The following is an 18,555-nucleotide window of genomic DNA, read 5'->3' as shown; positions in this document are numbered from 1 at the left end:
AATCTTAATAAAATTAAAATGTATTGGTTTCCTTGGTCTTGCTCATTTCTTTGTCATAGTTTTATTTGGACTAACCTCATTCATGTCACTTAAATTTTAAAGGGCAACCCTTATCTTAAAAAATATTTTTTAAAAAAATCTCTGTGTGGGGGGGCCAGAAGTGAACTCAGCAACTGTGTAGACTTGGCTGGTGGCAGACATCCTATAAATTAGTCCAAAACATTTTTGGCAAATTGGACATCCTGCAGCCTCCAAACCCTCTCCTAATTTTGACATACTGCCATACTGGCTGGAATCTAAGAAAAAAAGCTCAACACAAGTAAAACTACCAAAAAAAAAAAGTATAGGAGAGAAATGGGAAAAGGGAGGAGATAATGTTTAGTCTCCATCAATCCATTACAGTGATACCTTATCTTACAAACTTAATTTGTTCTGGGACGAGGTTCTTAAGGTAAAAAGTTTGTAAGACGAAGCAATGTTTCCCATAGGAAACAATGGAAAAGCGATTAATGCGTGCAAGCCCAAAATTCACCCCTTTTGCCAACCGAAGCGCCCGTTTTTGCGCTGCTGAGATTCCCCTGAGGCTCCCCTCCATGGGAAACCCCACCTCCGGACTTCTGTGTTTTTGAGATGCTGCAGGGGAATCCCAGCATCACAAAAATGAGTGCTTCGCTGGCAACGGAAGTCCGGAGGTGGGGTTTCCCAGCAAAGGGAGCATCAGTGAAATTGCAGCATTGCAAAAACACGGAAGTCCTCGAAACCCCACCTCCGGACTTCCGTGTTTTTGTGATGCTGCGATTTCGCTGAGGCTCCCCTCGCTGGGAAACCCCACCTCCAGACTTCTGTTGCCAGCGAAACACCCATTTTTGTGCTGCTGGGCTTCCCCTGCAGCATCGCAAAAATGCAGAAGTCTGGAGGTGGTGTTTCCCATGGAGGGGAGCCTCAGGAGAATCCCAGCAGCGCAAAAACGGGCGCTTCACTGGCAATAGAAGTCCAGAGGCGGGACATCCTAGTGGCGTCAGCTTGGGTTTGTAAGGTGGAAATAGTTTGTAAGAAGAGGCAAAAAAATCTTAAACCCCGAGTTTGTATCTCGAAAAGTTTGTATGATGAGGGGTTTGTAAGATGAGGTATCACTGTATATTCAAACAGCTTTTTGCTACCAGTAAATTTATGGTATGTAAAATTGTGCAACAATTCTACATTATTCAATTTCTACATTATTCATGCTTAGTAATTATTTTGTAATGCAGGCATATAATCCTTGCCAACTTATTTGCAGAGCCAAATTTCAATCCCATAAACCCCCCCCCCAAAGGTTGAGACAGACAAAATGAATTTCACAAGCTCCTTAGAAAAAAGCAATGCTCACCTCACAAGGCCATCTATAAAGTCAACAATTTCAAAACGGAGTATTTCAAACGTTGTTAGTTTCTTTACTCTCCTTGATTCTTTCATCTCCAACAAAGTCTACAACACAAAGCAGTACTAATCATCTCCACAGGTATTTCCACATTATGTACTAAGCGGATTTTTGTGGGTGTGCAGCCAAATGCTTTAATGTGTACTTTGAATTGCTTCTTCAATTGTTTAAGGAATGTCTATTCTCTAAATTAGAATCAGTTGTTCTTTTGCAACTATTGATCATACATTAATGCAAAGATACTTTTACCAAGCTAGAAGTGATTAAGGTATTAAACTATAACCTGGGACATTTAGGTTCAAGTCCATCTCTAGCCATGGACGTTTGCTGTGTTATTTTGAGCCAGTTTAATATTTCTCAATCAAAACAACTGTAAAGAGTGGTTGTTGTGGGAAAATGATGTTTTCCCACACAACTTATATGTTGTGCCATCACATAAGTTAGCTTGAGCTTCTGCAGGAAGGGGGGACATAAATCTAACAAAAGCAAACAAAACTACAGAAATAACTAGATGGTTCTTAGATATTAAACAGTATCTATTAGTTACACAATTCTTTTACAACACAGCAAATACAACACAGTGATCTAAGCAACCATTTTAATTTTGCTTGGTTTGATTTGTTTTACTGAAGAACACTACAGTTCGCCGGTCAGGCATGGACCATCTTTCCATTTTTCCAGTTATTTGATTATACACTGCTCAAAAAAAATATAAAGGGAACACTTAAACAACAGAATACAACTCCAAGTAAATCAAACTTCTGTGAAATCAAACTGTCCATTTAGGAAGCAACACTGATTGATAATCAATTTTATTTTGTTGTCAGCACATTCAACTTTGTACAGAACAAAGTATTCAATGAGAATATTTCATTCATTCAGATCTAGGATATGTTATTTGAGTGTTTCCTTTATTTTTTTGAGCTGTGTAGAAGAATTGGAGCTACTGGACTGGTTCCTATATTTTTGTAGCAGACTTACACACACATGAGATATAATCAGAGATGGTAAATAAAAACAGGGTAATTAACACCAACACACATTGTCAATGTCCTCTTTTCTTTCCTTTTGTAAATAAGGTAAGAACTAGTAGGGCAAAAAGAGGTGGAGAGGGAACCAGAAAGATAGAAGCAATTTTACAAAATAAAACTGAAAGTGTGACCTCAGAACTAATTAACTTGCATATTTCTACATATGTAATATATAGGGGTATTAAGTTAATTTAGAAATACTAAATAGGCATTGTAAAGAACAACTAATAAGTGCTGTCTGGAGGAAAATTTACTCTTCCCACATTGGGATATATTAAAATTCTAATCCATTTGGCTCAAGCTGAAATGTCTTCCTTTGATTAGTTTTGATTTCAGAGCGTATATTATTTATTTGTTTGTTTGTTTGATTTCTAAGCCGCCCTTCTGAGACTCAATATACCAAGTCAACTTATAAGTAACATTAGAATTGCAAAGTCAACAGTTAAATATGCTGACCTTTTGAAGATGATACAGATCTGTTTTCTTCTGAAGCTCTTCCAGTGAGCATATTGATTTTTCTTGATCACCACTAGCTTCTGTGATTTGTATAAGAAAAAGAGCAAGTATAATTATCTTCCATACAGGATCCAACTGAGAAAAGAAGCTCTATGCTAAGGGTCCCCAAACTTGGTTACTTTAAGACTTGTGGACTTCAGCTCCCAGAATTCTGGGAGTTAAAGCCCACAAGTCTTAAAGTTGTCAAGTTTGAAGACCTCTGCTCTATGCACTAGCTGAAAAAGAGGTGGGATTTGGCTGAATGGACTTCAAGAAACGTATTCAGCAATCCCATCCTCCCCCCCCCCCAATAGATTTCAGAGGACTGGGAGATCTTCCACTGAAGGTGACATTGGAGATGGCAATCTAAATCAAAGAATGCCATGGGAATTAGGATTTAGTAGGTATTTGATGCACATAAATGCAAATCAAGCATTCACGAATCCAGCATGGGTGTGTGGTTTTTTTGGACCTGTTATCTTCTACTCCTTTGCTCTGGCGTCCCACAATCAAACCAAATAAGACTCAAAGAAAAATGAGAGATAAAATGAAGCAACGCTGTAAAATCCCCTTGCAATACTTAATCCCGTATTAAGCCTTGCTGGGCAGATTCTCAGAAATTACAAAATTCAGTTCAAATGCCTTCCAGGCAGCTTTAGTTATTGTTTTTAACATATACAGAGACTTCTTCCTTCACTAGCCATTATGTGCCATACATTCAAATAATCTGCACGGTTGAAGACAATAGAGTCTAACTAAACTAACATAAAACACAAATGCAATGTTCAAAAACTGTTCTCTGATGTACAGTAGGTATGCAGGATCTTTATCTATTTCTGATGTTTTGTCCCCTTGGATACTCATATTTGTAATTTTATCTATCTATATACCTGAAACTGAAACTATTTTTGAAATAATAATCAAATTAAAAAACAAAAACAAGAAATACCCCATGTACTTATTGACTGCCTAATTCTTGTAATCTTTCCAAAGTTTTTATTTCTTATAACTCAAAAGAACACATTCTTTTGGGATATTCAATACTATAACAGACAGAAAGGAGCCAATGAAGAATCTAGAAGGTTATCTCTAGCTTCTGAACTGCTCAAATTTAAAAAATGTGGGTAAAGTTTTCAAAGGCAAATAAAATGGGTACCTTTTCAGTTTATCTCCATTTTAGTTGATCTCCAACACTCTAAACCTGAGTTTGGAAATCCCCCAGCTGTTTTACCGGGTAAAATGTAATTACCGTAACACCCCATGCAATTCCATTAAATACACCAGGAATATAATGGTAGTCACAGAATTACAAAGAATCAAATCCATGTAGGTCTCTGAATCTATTTTCTCTCCTTCCATTACACATTTGAACCCAAATATTGCTGTGAGCCGCCCTGAGTCTGTGGAGAGGGGCGGCAAAATAAGTAAGTAAGTTAAGTAAGTAAGTAAGTAAGTAAGTAAGTAAGTAAGTAAGTAAGTAAGTAAGTACCGTATTTTCCGGCGTATAAGACGACTTTTTAACCCCTGAAAATCTTTTCCAAAGTGGGGGGTCGTCTTATACGCCGGATATAGGACAGTGGCGCCGATATTTGCGATGGCTGGGAGGGGCGAGAACACCGCCTCCCAGCTGGGCGAGCCTGCGCAAAGCGCAGGCTCGCCCACATGCTGCCTTTGGCAGCACAAGCGTGCCTGTCCGGCCGGGGAAGAATCGCCCCGGCCGGACCTCAGTTTCAGCTGGGAGGGACGAGAACACCGCCTCCCAGCTGGGCGAGCCTGCGCAAAGCACAAGCGCTCGCCCACACGCTGCCTTTGGCAGCACCAGCGTGCCTGTCCGGCCGGGGAAGAATCGCCCCGGCCGGACCTCAGTTTCAGCTGGGAGGGGCGAGAACACCGCCTCCCAGCTGGGCGAGCCTGCGCAAAGCACAGGCTCGCCCACACGCTGCCTTTGGCAGCACCAGCGTGCCTGTCCGGCCGGGGAAGAATCGCCCCGGCCGGACCTCAGTTTCAGCTGGGAGGGGCGAGAACACCACCTCCCAGCTGGGCGAGCCTGCGCAAAGCACAGGCTCGCCCACACGCGATATGTCTAGCCGCCGCCATCCGTGCCTCGGTTCCGTAGCTCCGCCTCACAGCTGATCACCCTGCTGCTGCTGCTGAGAGAAAAAAAGAGGGAGAGAGGGGGGGGAGAGAAAGAGATAGCAAGAGAGGGAGAGAGGGGGGGGGTTAGCAACAGAGGGACAGAGAGAAAGAGAGAGGGGGGATAGCAACAGAGGGAGAAAGAGAAGGAGAGAGAGAAAGAGAGAGGGAGAGGGGGGGCAGAAAGAGAAAGAAAGAGATAGCAAGAGAGGGAGAGAGAGAAAGAGAGATGGAGAGAGGGGGAGAGAAAGAGATAGCAAGAGAGGGAGAGAGAAAGAGAGAGGGGGGAGAGAAAGAGATAGCAAGAGAGGGAGACAGGGGGTTAGCAAAAGAGGGACAGAGAGAAAGAGAGGGGGATAGCAACAGAGGGAGAGAGAGAAAGAGAGAGGGAGAGAGGGGGGAAAGAAAGAAAGAGATAGCAAGAGAGGGAGAGAGAGAAAGAGAGAGGGGGGATAGCAACAGAGGGAGAGAGAGAGAAAGAGAGAGGGAGAGAGGGGGGAAAGAAAGAAAGAGATAGCAAGAGAGGGAGAGAGAGAAAGAGAGAGGGAGAGAAAGAGATGGCAAGAGAGAGGGAGAGAGGGGAGACATAAAGAGAGAGAAAGAGATAGTAAGAGAAGGAGAGAGAGGGGGAGAGAAAGAGAGAAAGCAAAAAAAAAAGAGAGAAAGAGAGATAGCAAGAGAGAAAGAGAGGGAGAGAGAGGGGGAGAGAGAAAGACTTTGATCATTTCCCCAGGTATTTTTGTACCTACTTGACCAACATTATTAGTGGTTGCAAAATTGAATGTATGAACTTGTTCATTTCAATAAAAAGAGCCAGGGAAATGATTGAATGTTAAACTGGATGCATTTATTTCTGCCTGTTTGTATTTGTTCTTATGTTTAACCATTGAAAATGTACTTTTCCTCCAAAAAGAATCATCTTTTCATATTTCTTAGGCAACATTTTAAAATAACTTTAAAAGCTGCGGTCATATTATTCACCCTGCTCTGTATCATAGCACACTGCACAGTACTGAAATTGGCAGGGTCACTAATTAAACCCGACAAGTTAAAATCTGTTTAAGTGACATTGCAAGAGGATAAAGACAGAAAGTGCGGAAAGAGGAAAAATGGATGGGCTGTTTGGATTGCGATATCATGATATCACATACAGATTCTCATTCCATAATAGATTCTCACATAGGTGTCAGCATGCTGCATGTTAGACTGAAAGATACCTGCAGAATAGATGGTAGGAGAAAGGAAAATAGCCAGGTTCACCTTTTTGTGTTGACAAATTATGATGAGTTATAATAATAAACTTAATTGTGGTGAGGAGAAATATGAGAGGCAGACAAGACAGATAGACAGAGACATATGGAGAGATAGACAGAAGAGTGCTCCCACTTGTCTCTCTCTCTCTAAATAATTCATTCATAATTTTAACAATAAGATCTTCATCATTAGTAATTAAAATATTGTGTTATCATGTTCAGAAATGATTTTTTTCTCAATGCAAGTACATCATAGACCTAGACTCAGTCAGGTCTATGATGTACAGAAGAGGGGTAGTCTTATACGGCGAGTATATCTCAAATTCTATATTTTAACTGGAAAAGTTAGGGGGGTCGTCTTATACGCCCAGTCGTCTTATACGCCGGAAAATACGGTAAGTAAGTAAGTAAAGAAAGAGAAAGAAAGAAAGAAAGAAAGAAAGAAAGAAAGAAAGAAAGAAAGCATCACCCAATAAATATTCACCCAGGCTTTTTCTGAAGACACTGAGTAAAGGAGAGAGAGAGATCACCACTTTCTTGTAACTGGTTCCACTAATAAACTGCTGTTATCATGAAATACACAACCACAACCTTGCCTTTTGATTTCAATCAATCATTGGCTTTTTGTCTTTCTTCAACTTCTAATTTGGCATTTAAAACATTTCAGTTTTGCAGTGTAAGTTTTCATGCTAAGTTGACCAATAGCAGCAAAAACAATTTAGGTAGAACTCCTGTTCCTCAAGAAATGGCACTTTAAAATGCAATCCATTATATCCATTACTGCTTCAATTCTCAAACTAATGGGCTAAATTCAACATTAACAAGTGGACTTCTTTTTACTACTTAGAAGCCTAAAATATCTTATAGGACCAGCCAATTTATTCTTTATTTGTTCTCATAACACCAGGGATTTCTTTTTTAATGAGAGTATTTTCTACCTCTCTTCGGTGGGTATGGATGTAGAAAATAACAATGGAATTAGAATATCTAGCAAAACTTCAGTACCTTCAAGATTATTAAGTAGATGCACATATTTTCTCCAATTTTCCTAAAGCCTTTCTAAGACCCTCTGCAGAAGAGGATATAAGAATGTCCACACATTTTTCAAGAATAGCCACCAACTCATCCTTGGCCAACATCCTAAAAAGAAAAAAAAAGAAAACCAAGAATATGAAGAATTTACTATAGAAAAAAAAAGGTCTAGTGAGACAAGTACAGTAATACCTCGTCTTACGAAGTTAATTGGTTCTGGGACGAGGTTCGTAAGGTGAAAAGTTCGTAAGATGAAACAATGTTTCCCACAGGAATCAATGGAAAAGCGAATAATGCGTGCAAGCCCAAAACTCACCCCTTTTGCCCATTACTGCCAGCATTCGGATCCTTGTTAGGGGCGGGTGGTGGTGGATGTGACATTCCCAGCGATGCTGCTGCTTCTGAAAGGAAAACCACCACCGCCGCCACTATCCTCCTGTCCTAGCAAGAGGAATGGAATCTGCCGGGATGTGGCAGCCCCACCCATTGGGAGGGCGGGGCTGGAGCAGAGAGGCGGCTGCGAAGGGGCTGGCTCGGCGAAAGCGCTCCCAGCATAGGGGCTGTGAGAGGATTTTCTCCGAGTGCTTCAGGAATGCCCGTTCCACCCCTCTCCCAGCCCCTTTGCTGGGAGTGCTTTTGTCTAGGGCTGTCAACGAAGGAGCTGCAGGAGAGGCGGGGCAGATATTCCCAAAGCGCTCAGAGAAAGCGCTCTCGCAGCCGCTTCACTGGGAGCGCTTTCTCCGAGCGCTTCCGGAACTCCCACCTCGCCTCTCCTGCAGAGCCCCTTCGCTGACAGCCCTGGACCAAAGTCTCTACAGATTTGAATCTTCCATTTTTTCCCCAACTTCCTGATGTTGGCTATATCTCTGGAATTTCCTAATGGTATAACATTCACATAGTAAGCAAATCTAACCTTGCTAAGCATTTCAAGATCATCCTAGACAAGGTGCTGCTATCCAACAAATGTACAATGCAAGACAGTGTTTTGTGTAATGAACTTGCCTATCTTCTCAAAAGATAAAATTCTTATTTAGCATCATAACTACACAAGGAAAGAAAAAATAGATAAATCCCAATCAAGTACAGTGGTACCTCAAGATACGAACCCCTCGTCTTACGAACAATTCGTGATACGAACCCGGGGTTCAGAAAAAATTTGCCTCTTCTTACGAACTTTTTTCAAGTTACGAACGCCAAACCCGAACTTCCGGGTTCGGCATTGGGAGGCTCCTGGGAAGCCCCCGGGCTGTTTTAAAAGGTGACCGCCGGGCTGGGGGGCTTCCCAGCAACCTCCCGAATCCCGAACTTTTGCCGAACTTCCAGGTTCGGGGTTCGGGGGGGGTGCTGGGAAGCCCCCCAGCCCGGCGGTCACCTTTTAAAACAGCCGGGCGGCTTCTCAGGAGCCTCCCAACGCCGAACGCGGAAGTTCGGGTTTGGCGTTTGGCTTCCGGAGGCTCCTGGGAAGCCCCCCGGCTGTTTTAAAAGGTCACAGCCAGGCTGGGGCGCTTGCCAGCAGCCCCGACTCCCTGCCGCTCGCCCATGGCCGGCAGAAGATCGCTCTTGCCCGGCTTCCGCGCGAGGCATCAGGTCAGCATTCTGTGGGGCGGGCGGCGGGGAAGCCGGCGGCTGTGGCAGCTGCTGCAGGAGGCTTTCCCCCTCCTCGTCCGCCGCCCGCCCGCCCAGAATGCTGACCTGATGCCTCGCGGGGAAGCCGGGCAAGAGCGATCTTCTGCCGGCCATGGGCGAGCTACAATAAGCTTCCACGCCCTCGCCCGTGCCTGGCGGGAGGTGAAGAGTGCTTTGCCCAGTGCAAAGTTGACAGCAAGCAGCTCCGCAGTCCCCAAAGGAGGCTTAACCCCGCCCCTCTGTCCCACCCCTCGCCCGTATCCGGCATAACTTCCTCCTGCCTATCCCCGCTCTTCTGCCGGCCACGGGCGAGGGGTGGGACAGAGGGGTGGGGTTAAGCCTCCTTTCGGGACTGCGGAGCTGCTTGCTGTCAACTTTGCACTGGGCAAAGCACTCTTCAGCTCCCGCCAGGCACGGGCGAAAGGCGAGGAAGCCTATTGTAGCAGCTGCCACAGCGGAGACATTTGGGGTTTTGGCTGGGGGGGGGAGGGGAAGGCAGGAGGTCCGGCCCTTCATTTGCCCTCCCAGCAAAAGACAAAGCCGCACAGCTCCGCATCGCCGAAGGAGGCTTAACCCCACCCCTCTGTCCCACCCCTCGGCCGTGGCCGGCAGAAGAGCGGGGATAGGCAGGAGGAAGTTATGCCGGATACGGCCGAGGGGTGGGACAGAGTGGTGGGGTTAAGCCTCCTTCGGCGATGCGGAGCTGCGCGGCTTTGCCTTTTGCTGGGAGGGCAAATGAAGGGCCGGACCTCCTGCCTTCCCCTCCCTCCCCAGCCAAAACCCCAAATGTCTCCGCTGTGGCAGCTGCTACAATAGGCTTCCTCGCCTTTCGCCTGTTTCAGCTTTCCATCCATCCACGTCACTTCGCCGCTAAATCGTATGGCAGCAAACAATCTTTGGGGTTTTCGCTGGGGGGAGAAGTAGGACCTTCCTAACTTCCTCCCCCCCCCCCCAGCGAAAACCCCAAAGATTGTTTGCTGCCACACGATTTAGCGGCGAAGTGACGTGAAGGGATGGAAAGCTGAAACCGGGCTGTTTCAGCTTTCCATCCATCCACGTCACTTTGCTGCTAAATCGTATGGCAGCAAACAATCTTTGGGGTTTTCGCTGGGGGGAGAAGTAGGACCTTCCTAACTTCCTCCCCCCCCCCCCCCAGCGAAAACCCCAAAGATTGTTTGCTGCCACACGATTTAGCGGCGAAGTGACGTGAAGGGATGGAAAGCTGAAACCGGGCTGTTTCAGCTTTCCATCCATCCACGTCACTTTGCTGCTAAATCGTATGGCAGCAAACAATCTTTGGGGTTTTCGCTGGGGGGAGAAGTAGGACCTTCCTAACTTCCTCCCCCCCCCCAGCGAAAACCCCAAAGATTGTTTGCTGCCACACGATTTAGCGGCGAAGTGACGTGAAGGGATGGAAAGCTGAAACCGGGCTGTTTCAGCTTTCCATCCATCCACGTCACTTTGCTGCTAAATCGTATGGCAGCAAACAATCTTTGGGGTTTTCGCTGGGGGGAGAAGTAGGACCTTCCTAACTTCCTCCCCCCCCCAGCGAAAACCCCAAAGATTGTTTGCTGCCACACGATTTAGCGGCGAAGTGACGTGAAGGGATGGAAAGCTGAAACCGGGCTGTTTCAGCTTTCCATCCATCCACGTCACTTTGCTGCTAAATCGTATGGCAGCAAACAATCTTTGGGGTTTTCGCTGGGGGGAGAAGTAGGACCTTCCTAACTTCCTCCCCCCCCCAGCGAAAACCCCAAAGATTGTTTGCTGCCACACGATTTAGCGGCGAAGTGACGTGAAGGGATGGAAAGCTGAAACCGGGCTGTTTCAGCTTTCCATCCATCCACGTCACTTTGCTGCTAAATCGTATGGCAGCAAACAATCTTTGGGGTTTTCGCTGGGGGGAGAAGTAGGACCTTCCTAACTTCCTCCCCCCCCCCAGCGAAAACCCCAAAGATTGTTTGCTGCCACACGATTTAGCGGCGAAGTGACGTGAAGGGATGGAAAGCTGAAACCGGGCTGTTTCAGCTTTCCATCCATCCACGTCACTTTGCTGCTAAATCGTATGGCAGCAAACAATCTTTGGGGTTTTCGCTGGGGGGAGAGGTAGGACCTTCCTAACTTCCTCCCCCCCCAGCGAAAACCCCAAAGATTGTGCCTTTCTTTGTTGCGCTTCCACCAGCATGGCCTGGCTGGCAGCGGAAGATGTAACCGAGCTCACGGGGCTGGGCTCGGCTCCCCCTCTTACCAGCCCAGCAGGCAGCCGCCATGGAAGGCTCCGTTCCCTGTCGGCCACGGAGACCGGCCCCGTGGGCTCGTTTACATCTTCCGCTGCCAGCCAGGCAGCGCAACGAAGAGAGGCATTCGCTTTCCTCCCGCCGGCCCCTCAATCGGGCCGGTAGGGAACAGAATGGAACCAGCCCAGAAGCAATAGACGCAGGATCGGGCCGGCAGCAGGCGCAGGGCGAGGCAGCAGGTCTGCATCCTGGGCAGGCGGGCGGGCGGCGGGCGAGGAGGCGCGGCCGAGCGGCGACAGCGGCGGTTCTCCTCACTTCGGAGAGCTTCCTGGGCATGAAAACGCGCGAATCCAACAAGAACGAAAGCCAGGAAGCTCTCCCTGGCGGAGACCGCCGGCCCCTCAATCGGGCCGCCGTGACGGGGACCACTGGCCTGCCTAGCGGGCTGGGAGGGAGGTGGAATACGGGAGGAGGAGGAAGAGGAGGAGGAGGGAGGAAGGAGAGAGAGAGAGAGGGAAGCCGCCCGGCTGTTTTTAAAGGTGACAGCCGGGCGGCAGCGTTTTTTTGCGGTTGTTTTTTTTTTGTTGCACGGATTAATTGACTTTACATTGTTTCCTATGGGAAACAATGTTTCGTCTTACGAACCTTTCGTGTTACGAACCTTTCCCTGGAACCAATTAAGTTCGTATCTTGAGGTTCCACTGTAGTATAAAGACAAAGCAAAAAGGTTAACTTTTTAACAGATGCAGTGTGAATACAAAATTTGGCTTTGCTTGGTTTTGCTCTGTGTTGAATTCAAAAGTCTATGTTATATTTATCTGGGAGAAGTATGAGCCAGACAAGGAAAGAGAAAGAGGGTCTTTATCACTGCAAGTTCTGCCATTGTATTTTAGATCCATGCTCCGGATTTGTCAATTGGTTGGATCCAAGCAGTAATTAGTATGTTTTTATGAAAATGATTCTGTCTTCATTGAATGAAGGGTAGGCCCCTTCTCAAGATGCCCTTCTTGGACCCAACTTTGTTTGACAACTTTTGTTCAGTCTCTAGGATCATCTGCTCTACAAATCTTTTTATCCAGACCCTGGATGAAGATTATCTGGACTTTTTTCAGTCAGGATTCAGACTGGGTTACAGTAGACATTGGTCACACTTGCGGATGATCTTTGAAAGGTTTGGGATGGGGGTGTATGTCCATCCTGGCTTTCCTGGATTTCTCAGCAGCTTTTGATGTCATCAACCAGAGTAACCTTCTGCACCAGATGAGAAGGGCACTAGTTCTTCTGTGGTTGATTCCAGTCAGTGTTACATTATAGGAGAGAATGTAAATATGAACTGATGCAGAATTAAGTGAAAGCAGTGTTATCTCAAGAGTATCTTCACAAAATGCATTTGTTCGTAGAACTTTCACAGTGTAATTTTAAAAATATTTTCCAAATGAAATGTAGACATGGAATATATCAGAATACACTTTAGGTCAGTGGTTCTCAACCTGGGGATCGGGACCCCTTTGGGGGGTCAAACAACCATCTCACAGGGGTCACCTAAGACTAAGGGAAAAGACAAATTTCCCATGGTGTTAGGAACTAAAGCTTCTATTCTGGTGCCTGGGAACATATTTTTACAATCCAACCAATCAGGCGTTTACAGTGGGGGGATGTGCCTCTGACCTTCCTGCCAATCAGTTTAAAGATCTGTTGGGAGAATTGGCACTAGACTTATGGTTGGGGGTCACCACAACATGAGGAGCTGTATTAAGGGGTCGCGGCATTAGAAAGGATGAGAACTACTGCTTTAGGTGCTTATGACATCAGTATAACTTAAGTCATTCCCTTGTCAGTTTTTTTTTTAAATGAGGGGCAAAATAGACTATTTTTCATCTAGATTTACCCTTCCTTTTTTCCTGCTGCCCCCAGGTTGTCAGGATTTGCCAGGATAGAATGTAAGCAATTACAGGAAATTCAAATAAAATAAACGTTGTAAATGCATAAATAGAAAGTTTTAGAAATACAGTATACATTCAGAGGTGTATAAATGAAATTGTGTGTGAACAGTTAGGTTGGGTTTTGCTGAAGTTTCCATTCTCTACAATCCCCTGCACGGGATCTCCAAGCTATGTCTGACAGTTAGGAAAACCTTGAAAATACAACTTGAGTTGTATTCTACTGCGTTTTCTTTCCACTCCTTCATCCCTCCTTTCTCTTTTCCTTAAGTTTCTATTCATATTTATATTATAACAAGCTCAAATAAAAATAAATTAAAGAAAGAAATATTAATTGGACGGCCTCAACTGATGCAGAAATGAGGAAACTGAAAAACCTGAAAAAGGGACCATTGCAGAAGCATAAGTATTTTTTCCTTGTCCAAAATACCCCTGGATCCAAGCCACAGTATTTCAGATCTTCTTAGTTATACTTGAATGAAATCTCTACTTAATTACACTTCTAGATAATCTTTATAGCCTAATAAAGTCTAATAAAAATTATATTGGGCAAAAAAGTCCCTGTCCATAGGATTATGTTATAATTAGCATAATCCAAAATGAAAAGAAAAATAATTGGAGAGGGAAGAAACATTACCCAAACTCCATAACAAAGTCCTGAAATCACATTTGCCTGTCCCATCCATCTGTCCATCCATCCATTGGTCTATTTGTTCAATTTACACAGCCACCCTTCCGACAAGTGTGACTCATCTCAGCATTACCATCTTGTCCTATCAGGTATCTTCCTGACTTTAAGACCACACAATTTAACACATCTCAATATTAGTTATAGAAATAAAGTCTAACAGGGCAGAACATATTTCTGGACATATCTACCTAAGAACACCTCTACTTACGAACTTTTCTAGATAAGAACCGGGTGTTCAGGGTTTTTTTGCCTCTTCTCAAGAACTATTTTCCACTTACAAACCTGAGCCTCCAAAACTGTAACCAGAAAAGGCAGGGAGAAGCCTCCGTGGGGCCTATGAATCTCCTAGGAGGAAACAGGGCCGGAAAAGGCAGGGAGAAGCCTCTTGGGGCCTCTCTAGGAATCTTCTGGGAAGAAACAGGGCCTCCACCCTCCCTGGGGTTTCCCAAATGGCACACATTATTTGCTTTTACATTGATTCATATGGGAAAAATTGCTTCTTCTTACAAACTTTTCTACTTAAGAACCTGGTCACGGAGCAAATTAAGTTCGTAAGTATAGGTACCACTGTATGTGGTATAGGACAGCTTGAGCATTATACTTATTAGTGTATTAGGCTTGGATCATAATGATTCAGGTTAAATTTCCATATTTTTATTTTAATCACTGAATTAGCTGAATTCAAAGATTTGTTCCATTGAGTCCTTGGAGAAAAGACTAAAGGATAAAAAATTAAACAGACCCATGAGCTGCCAAAATTTCATCCAAAGAACAAGCAGTCTGAATGGGAAAAAAGTAGGATTTGGCTATGCAATCCAGCTGGCAATCCCACTAACAAGGGAGATTAAAAACTTGTTTTATATAAAAATATGATCAATTGCCAAAAATAAAAATACAAATGGCTCACACACACACAAAATCCCAAACAACCACTCCTCTGGCAACATATTTCTAACCCCAAGTTCTTTTAAATAGCTAATGGAGGCTTCAATAAAGAAAGAAATGGAAAGAGAGCTACCTCACCAGCTGCATGGCAGACTCATATTCCTCTCTTTCCCATACATATTTTTCCAAACATGCACAATACAGCTCTCTGATCTGTAATACAAGAAATGTTCTGTAAATAATAAATAAATGAAATATTCCTTTGTAATTTGTTAATTTGTTACTTGCAATCAAAGCTTTATAAATTGTAAGGCTTCACTGATCTACTCTATCCAGAAATGTTAATTCAATAATAATGAAGAAAATACATGCAATTAATGTGGACAGATTCACACTGTAAAAATAAACTGCTTTCACTGCCTTACAAATAAATGTATTTTTTTATTATCTGTTTCCCACCCTGAGGTATATGTTTCAGTATTCGCTTCTCAGAAGAAGCCAGGACAATTTGACTAAACCTAATTATTTTAATGTCAGAAGGGCTATAAAATATTTTCAAGGCCCTTTTGTCTTTGAATATATTGAGTGGCCTGGCAGTAAAAAAGAGTTAGTGTTGTTTTATCTTACTGCACTGCAGGCAACATAAAAGAAAAAGCAGCAGGACTGCAAACCAAATTCAAGATTTCAAAATATTAGACATAAAATAAAGAGCACATACTTGTTTGCCTAATGGATACTTTGGAAGAGAGGACGTGAAAGCATGGAGACACCGCAAAATTGGGAAATAATTTTCATGGTAACTATAGAGATCTTTTAGCAATGCTTGTGCTGTTTCCTAAAATTATAAAAGGAAGTGTCTGGTTAGTCAGTTATACTCATTACGAGCCTATTTTACAAATTACATTGCTATTCTATATTCTACCCAGAAGTAAACTCAATTAAATTGAATGGGATTTATTCACAGATGCATAAGCAAGCAGATGGCACTGTACTCTGCCAGACGGGATCTGGAATACGTCTCCTGCTGGATCTCATAGGATGGATACAAACAATTACAGAGAGACAGATAACTATCACCAACTCCTTAAATCACTTGTGCCTTTTGGGGGGGATCACGACACTGTCCTTTATAGCTACGGCGGGATTCCAGGAAAGCATGTGTTTGTTTGAAGGAGATGCTTCCATACATTGTACACTGTTTTATTATTGCTGTTAGCCGCCCTGAGTCTCCGGAGAGGGGCGGCATACAAATCCAATAAGTAAGTAAGTAAGTAAGTAAGTAAGTAAGTAAGTAAGTAAGTAAGTAAGTAAGTAAGTAAGTAAGTAAGTAAGTGGATGGATGGATGGATGGATGGATGGATGGATGAATAAATAAATAAATAAATACAGCAAGGCAGCCCTTTCCCATTAAATCTATAGTCCAGGGGTGTCAAACTCACAGCCTGTGGGTCAGATGTGTCACATGCTGGCCACACCCATGCCTAGTTTAGCAAAGGGGGGGGGAGTCACGATCTGTCATGTGACGATGCCACGATGACGCAAGTTTGACACCCCGTGCTATAGTCCAACTAATTATGAACCGTTGGGTATCAGTTATACAACAATATAAGGACTGGTTGTCTGAGGTACCGTGTCTCTCTCGTTTCTGCCAACATGGTATATGGATACATTACAGGTCCCATTTATTTTATTTATTTATTTAATTGGATTTCTATGCTGCCCCTCTCCGAGGACTCGGGGCGGCTCACAGCAAGTACAAAAATAGAACAATAATATGAATCCAATTAATAATACATTAAAACAACCATTAAATTCAATTAAAAGAAAACCTATCAAACCAATCATTCAACAATCATACTGAAAACATTCATTGGTCAGGGGGAAGATCTAAAAGGCTGGTGGCAAAGATGAGTTTTTAAACTCTTTCGGAAGGCGAGGAGGGTGGGGGTAGTGCGAATCTCCAGGGGGAGCCGATTCCAGAGGGCTGGGGCTCCCACAGAGAAGGCTCTTCCCCTAGGTCCCACCAGCTGACATTGTTTGGTCGACAGGACCCTAAGGAGACCAACCGGTTGTTGGGATTCGTGCGGCAGAAGGTGGTCTCAGAGATAGTCTGGTCCTATGCCATGTAGGGCTTTATTAAATGTTAAATTTATTAAATGTTAAATTTATTAAATCTTGTGGGATCAAGAAAGCAAGGCTTTTCTGTTGGGGCGCACACATTCTAGAACAGCATTTCACTTCAAGGAATCAGGATGGACCCCATCCCCTGGAGTTCTTGGAAGTCTTTAAAACCTGGTTCTCAAACTCGGGGCTATGGTGTTTGGGGTGGACCCTGGTATGTCATATGATTATGTCTAGTTCAAGCTATCTTGCCTTGTACATATTACTTTAACTATGTATTAGATTTTGTAATCTGCCCAGAGTCTATTGGAGTTGACAGCCATAACAAGTTGAAGTAAATGGATAAACTCTTAAACCTCGTAGGTGCTGGTTTTTTAACATTCAAAGCATCTGACTTATTTATAAGGCCCTGGTTTATGAATAAGTCATTTTAACTGAAACACATTTTATTAAATACAACTAACTAAATACCCTCAATTCATAGTTGCTACACAAATAGTAGAAGTTGCGTTATTTAGGGTTCTAGGGTGCATTTTTCTTTGGAAATTGAAACAAAGAGATTTCCTTTTTGTCACAAGTAAAAACTTAGAAAGGAAACTACAAAGAAAAGAAGACAGAAAAGGGGGATGACATTAGCAATAAAAATGTAAAAGTCAGATGAACAGTTAGTATCCCTATCCTTTCTTAAAGCCTGTACAAAAAAAATTGCAGTGAATGATCCCCAAACTTCTAACAGCTAAATTGAATTATTCTACTTGAAAAAAAATCCCAAATTATTTCAGTGATTCCACTGCTAATGGAGTTGTAAGAAAATTGCAAATATTCCATTTACCGTACATTAACAATATCTTGTTGTAATTTCATTGAGTTTAATGATGCATTTCATTTCATTTTAAAGTAGTAGAGAAAAAAATTGTACCTCTGGTACATAGTAAACTGAAAGATAAGCATTTCCCCCCAGGAAGAACGGGTCTCCAATTTTTTTTCAATAAATTAAAAATATTTGCAGATGAGCAGAATCAAATCCTAAATGTCTTGCAGCGTATAAGGAATATCAGATTGCAATAATCTTGGCAAAACCATAAGAGTGTTATAATAATATAGGACAATAAAAAAGTACAGTAATTCACAGAAGAGGCAAGTGTTTGGTAGAAGCTAGACATCTGTTTGATCCAGGAGACAGAAACATACGGTATATTGTTTTATCCCATATATTTCATTTTGCCATTCTACAGATTTAAGGAGAAAATCCATCCGTACATCAGTTTCCTTAAATTTAATGAAGAGATCCGACAGATCATTTTGTTCTATGCTGAACTGCTGCATTTCTTTTTTCTGAGAAGAAGGCTAGGGTTTTTTTCTATATTATTAAACTCAACTGTTGTAATAAAACTGAAATAAATTAGACAATTTCCAGAGAAGGAAGATTTAACAGTGTTTTGGGAAAGCCTTAGCTAACAGATTTCTTTTCTATTTAATAGAAAAATGTAGCATTAAAACACTGGTGCTTCTACTGCTTTATTACTCTACTGCTTCTCCACAGGTGAATAATTTTTCTAGATCAATATGAACTGAAGCCTCTGCAAAATAAGAACTTTTATTTCAGAAACAATGCTTCACTTTTATGAAAAAAAAGCACAATCTTTATGCATATTAAACCTAAAGCTGTGAGAACGTTTTTCATCATGAAG

General features: G+C 43.1%; 1 protein-coding gene across 1 annotated transcript in view; it reads right to left on the bottom strand.

Moving 5' to 3' along the window:
* The window catches only part of ORC3 (origin recognition complex subunit 3), a 63,189-nt gene that overhangs the window by 5,913 nt on the left and 38,721 nt on the right, over positions 1–18,555 (bottom strand). The window contains 6 exon segments of the mRNA XM_070733187.1: positions 1,370–1,467; positions 2,908–2,987; positions 7,338–7,368; positions 7,370–7,472; positions 14,877–14,956; positions 15,462–15,578. Of these exon segments, the coding sequence (XP_070589288.1) occupies positions 1,370–1,467; positions 2,908–2,987; positions 7,338–7,368; positions 7,370–7,472; positions 14,877–14,956; positions 15,462–15,578 (509 nt within the window).

This window comes from Erythrolamprus reginae, chromosome 1, assembly GCF_031021105.1.
Source record: "Erythrolamprus reginae isolate rEryReg1 chromosome 1, rEryReg1.hap1, whole genome shotgun sequence".
Classification (NCBI taxonomy): Eukaryota; Metazoa; Chordata; class Lepidosauria; order Squamata; family Dipsadidae; genus Erythrolamprus; species Erythrolamprus reginae.
Note: the sequence above shows the minus strand (reverse complement) of the source record. Positions and strands in the feature narration are given on the sequence as shown.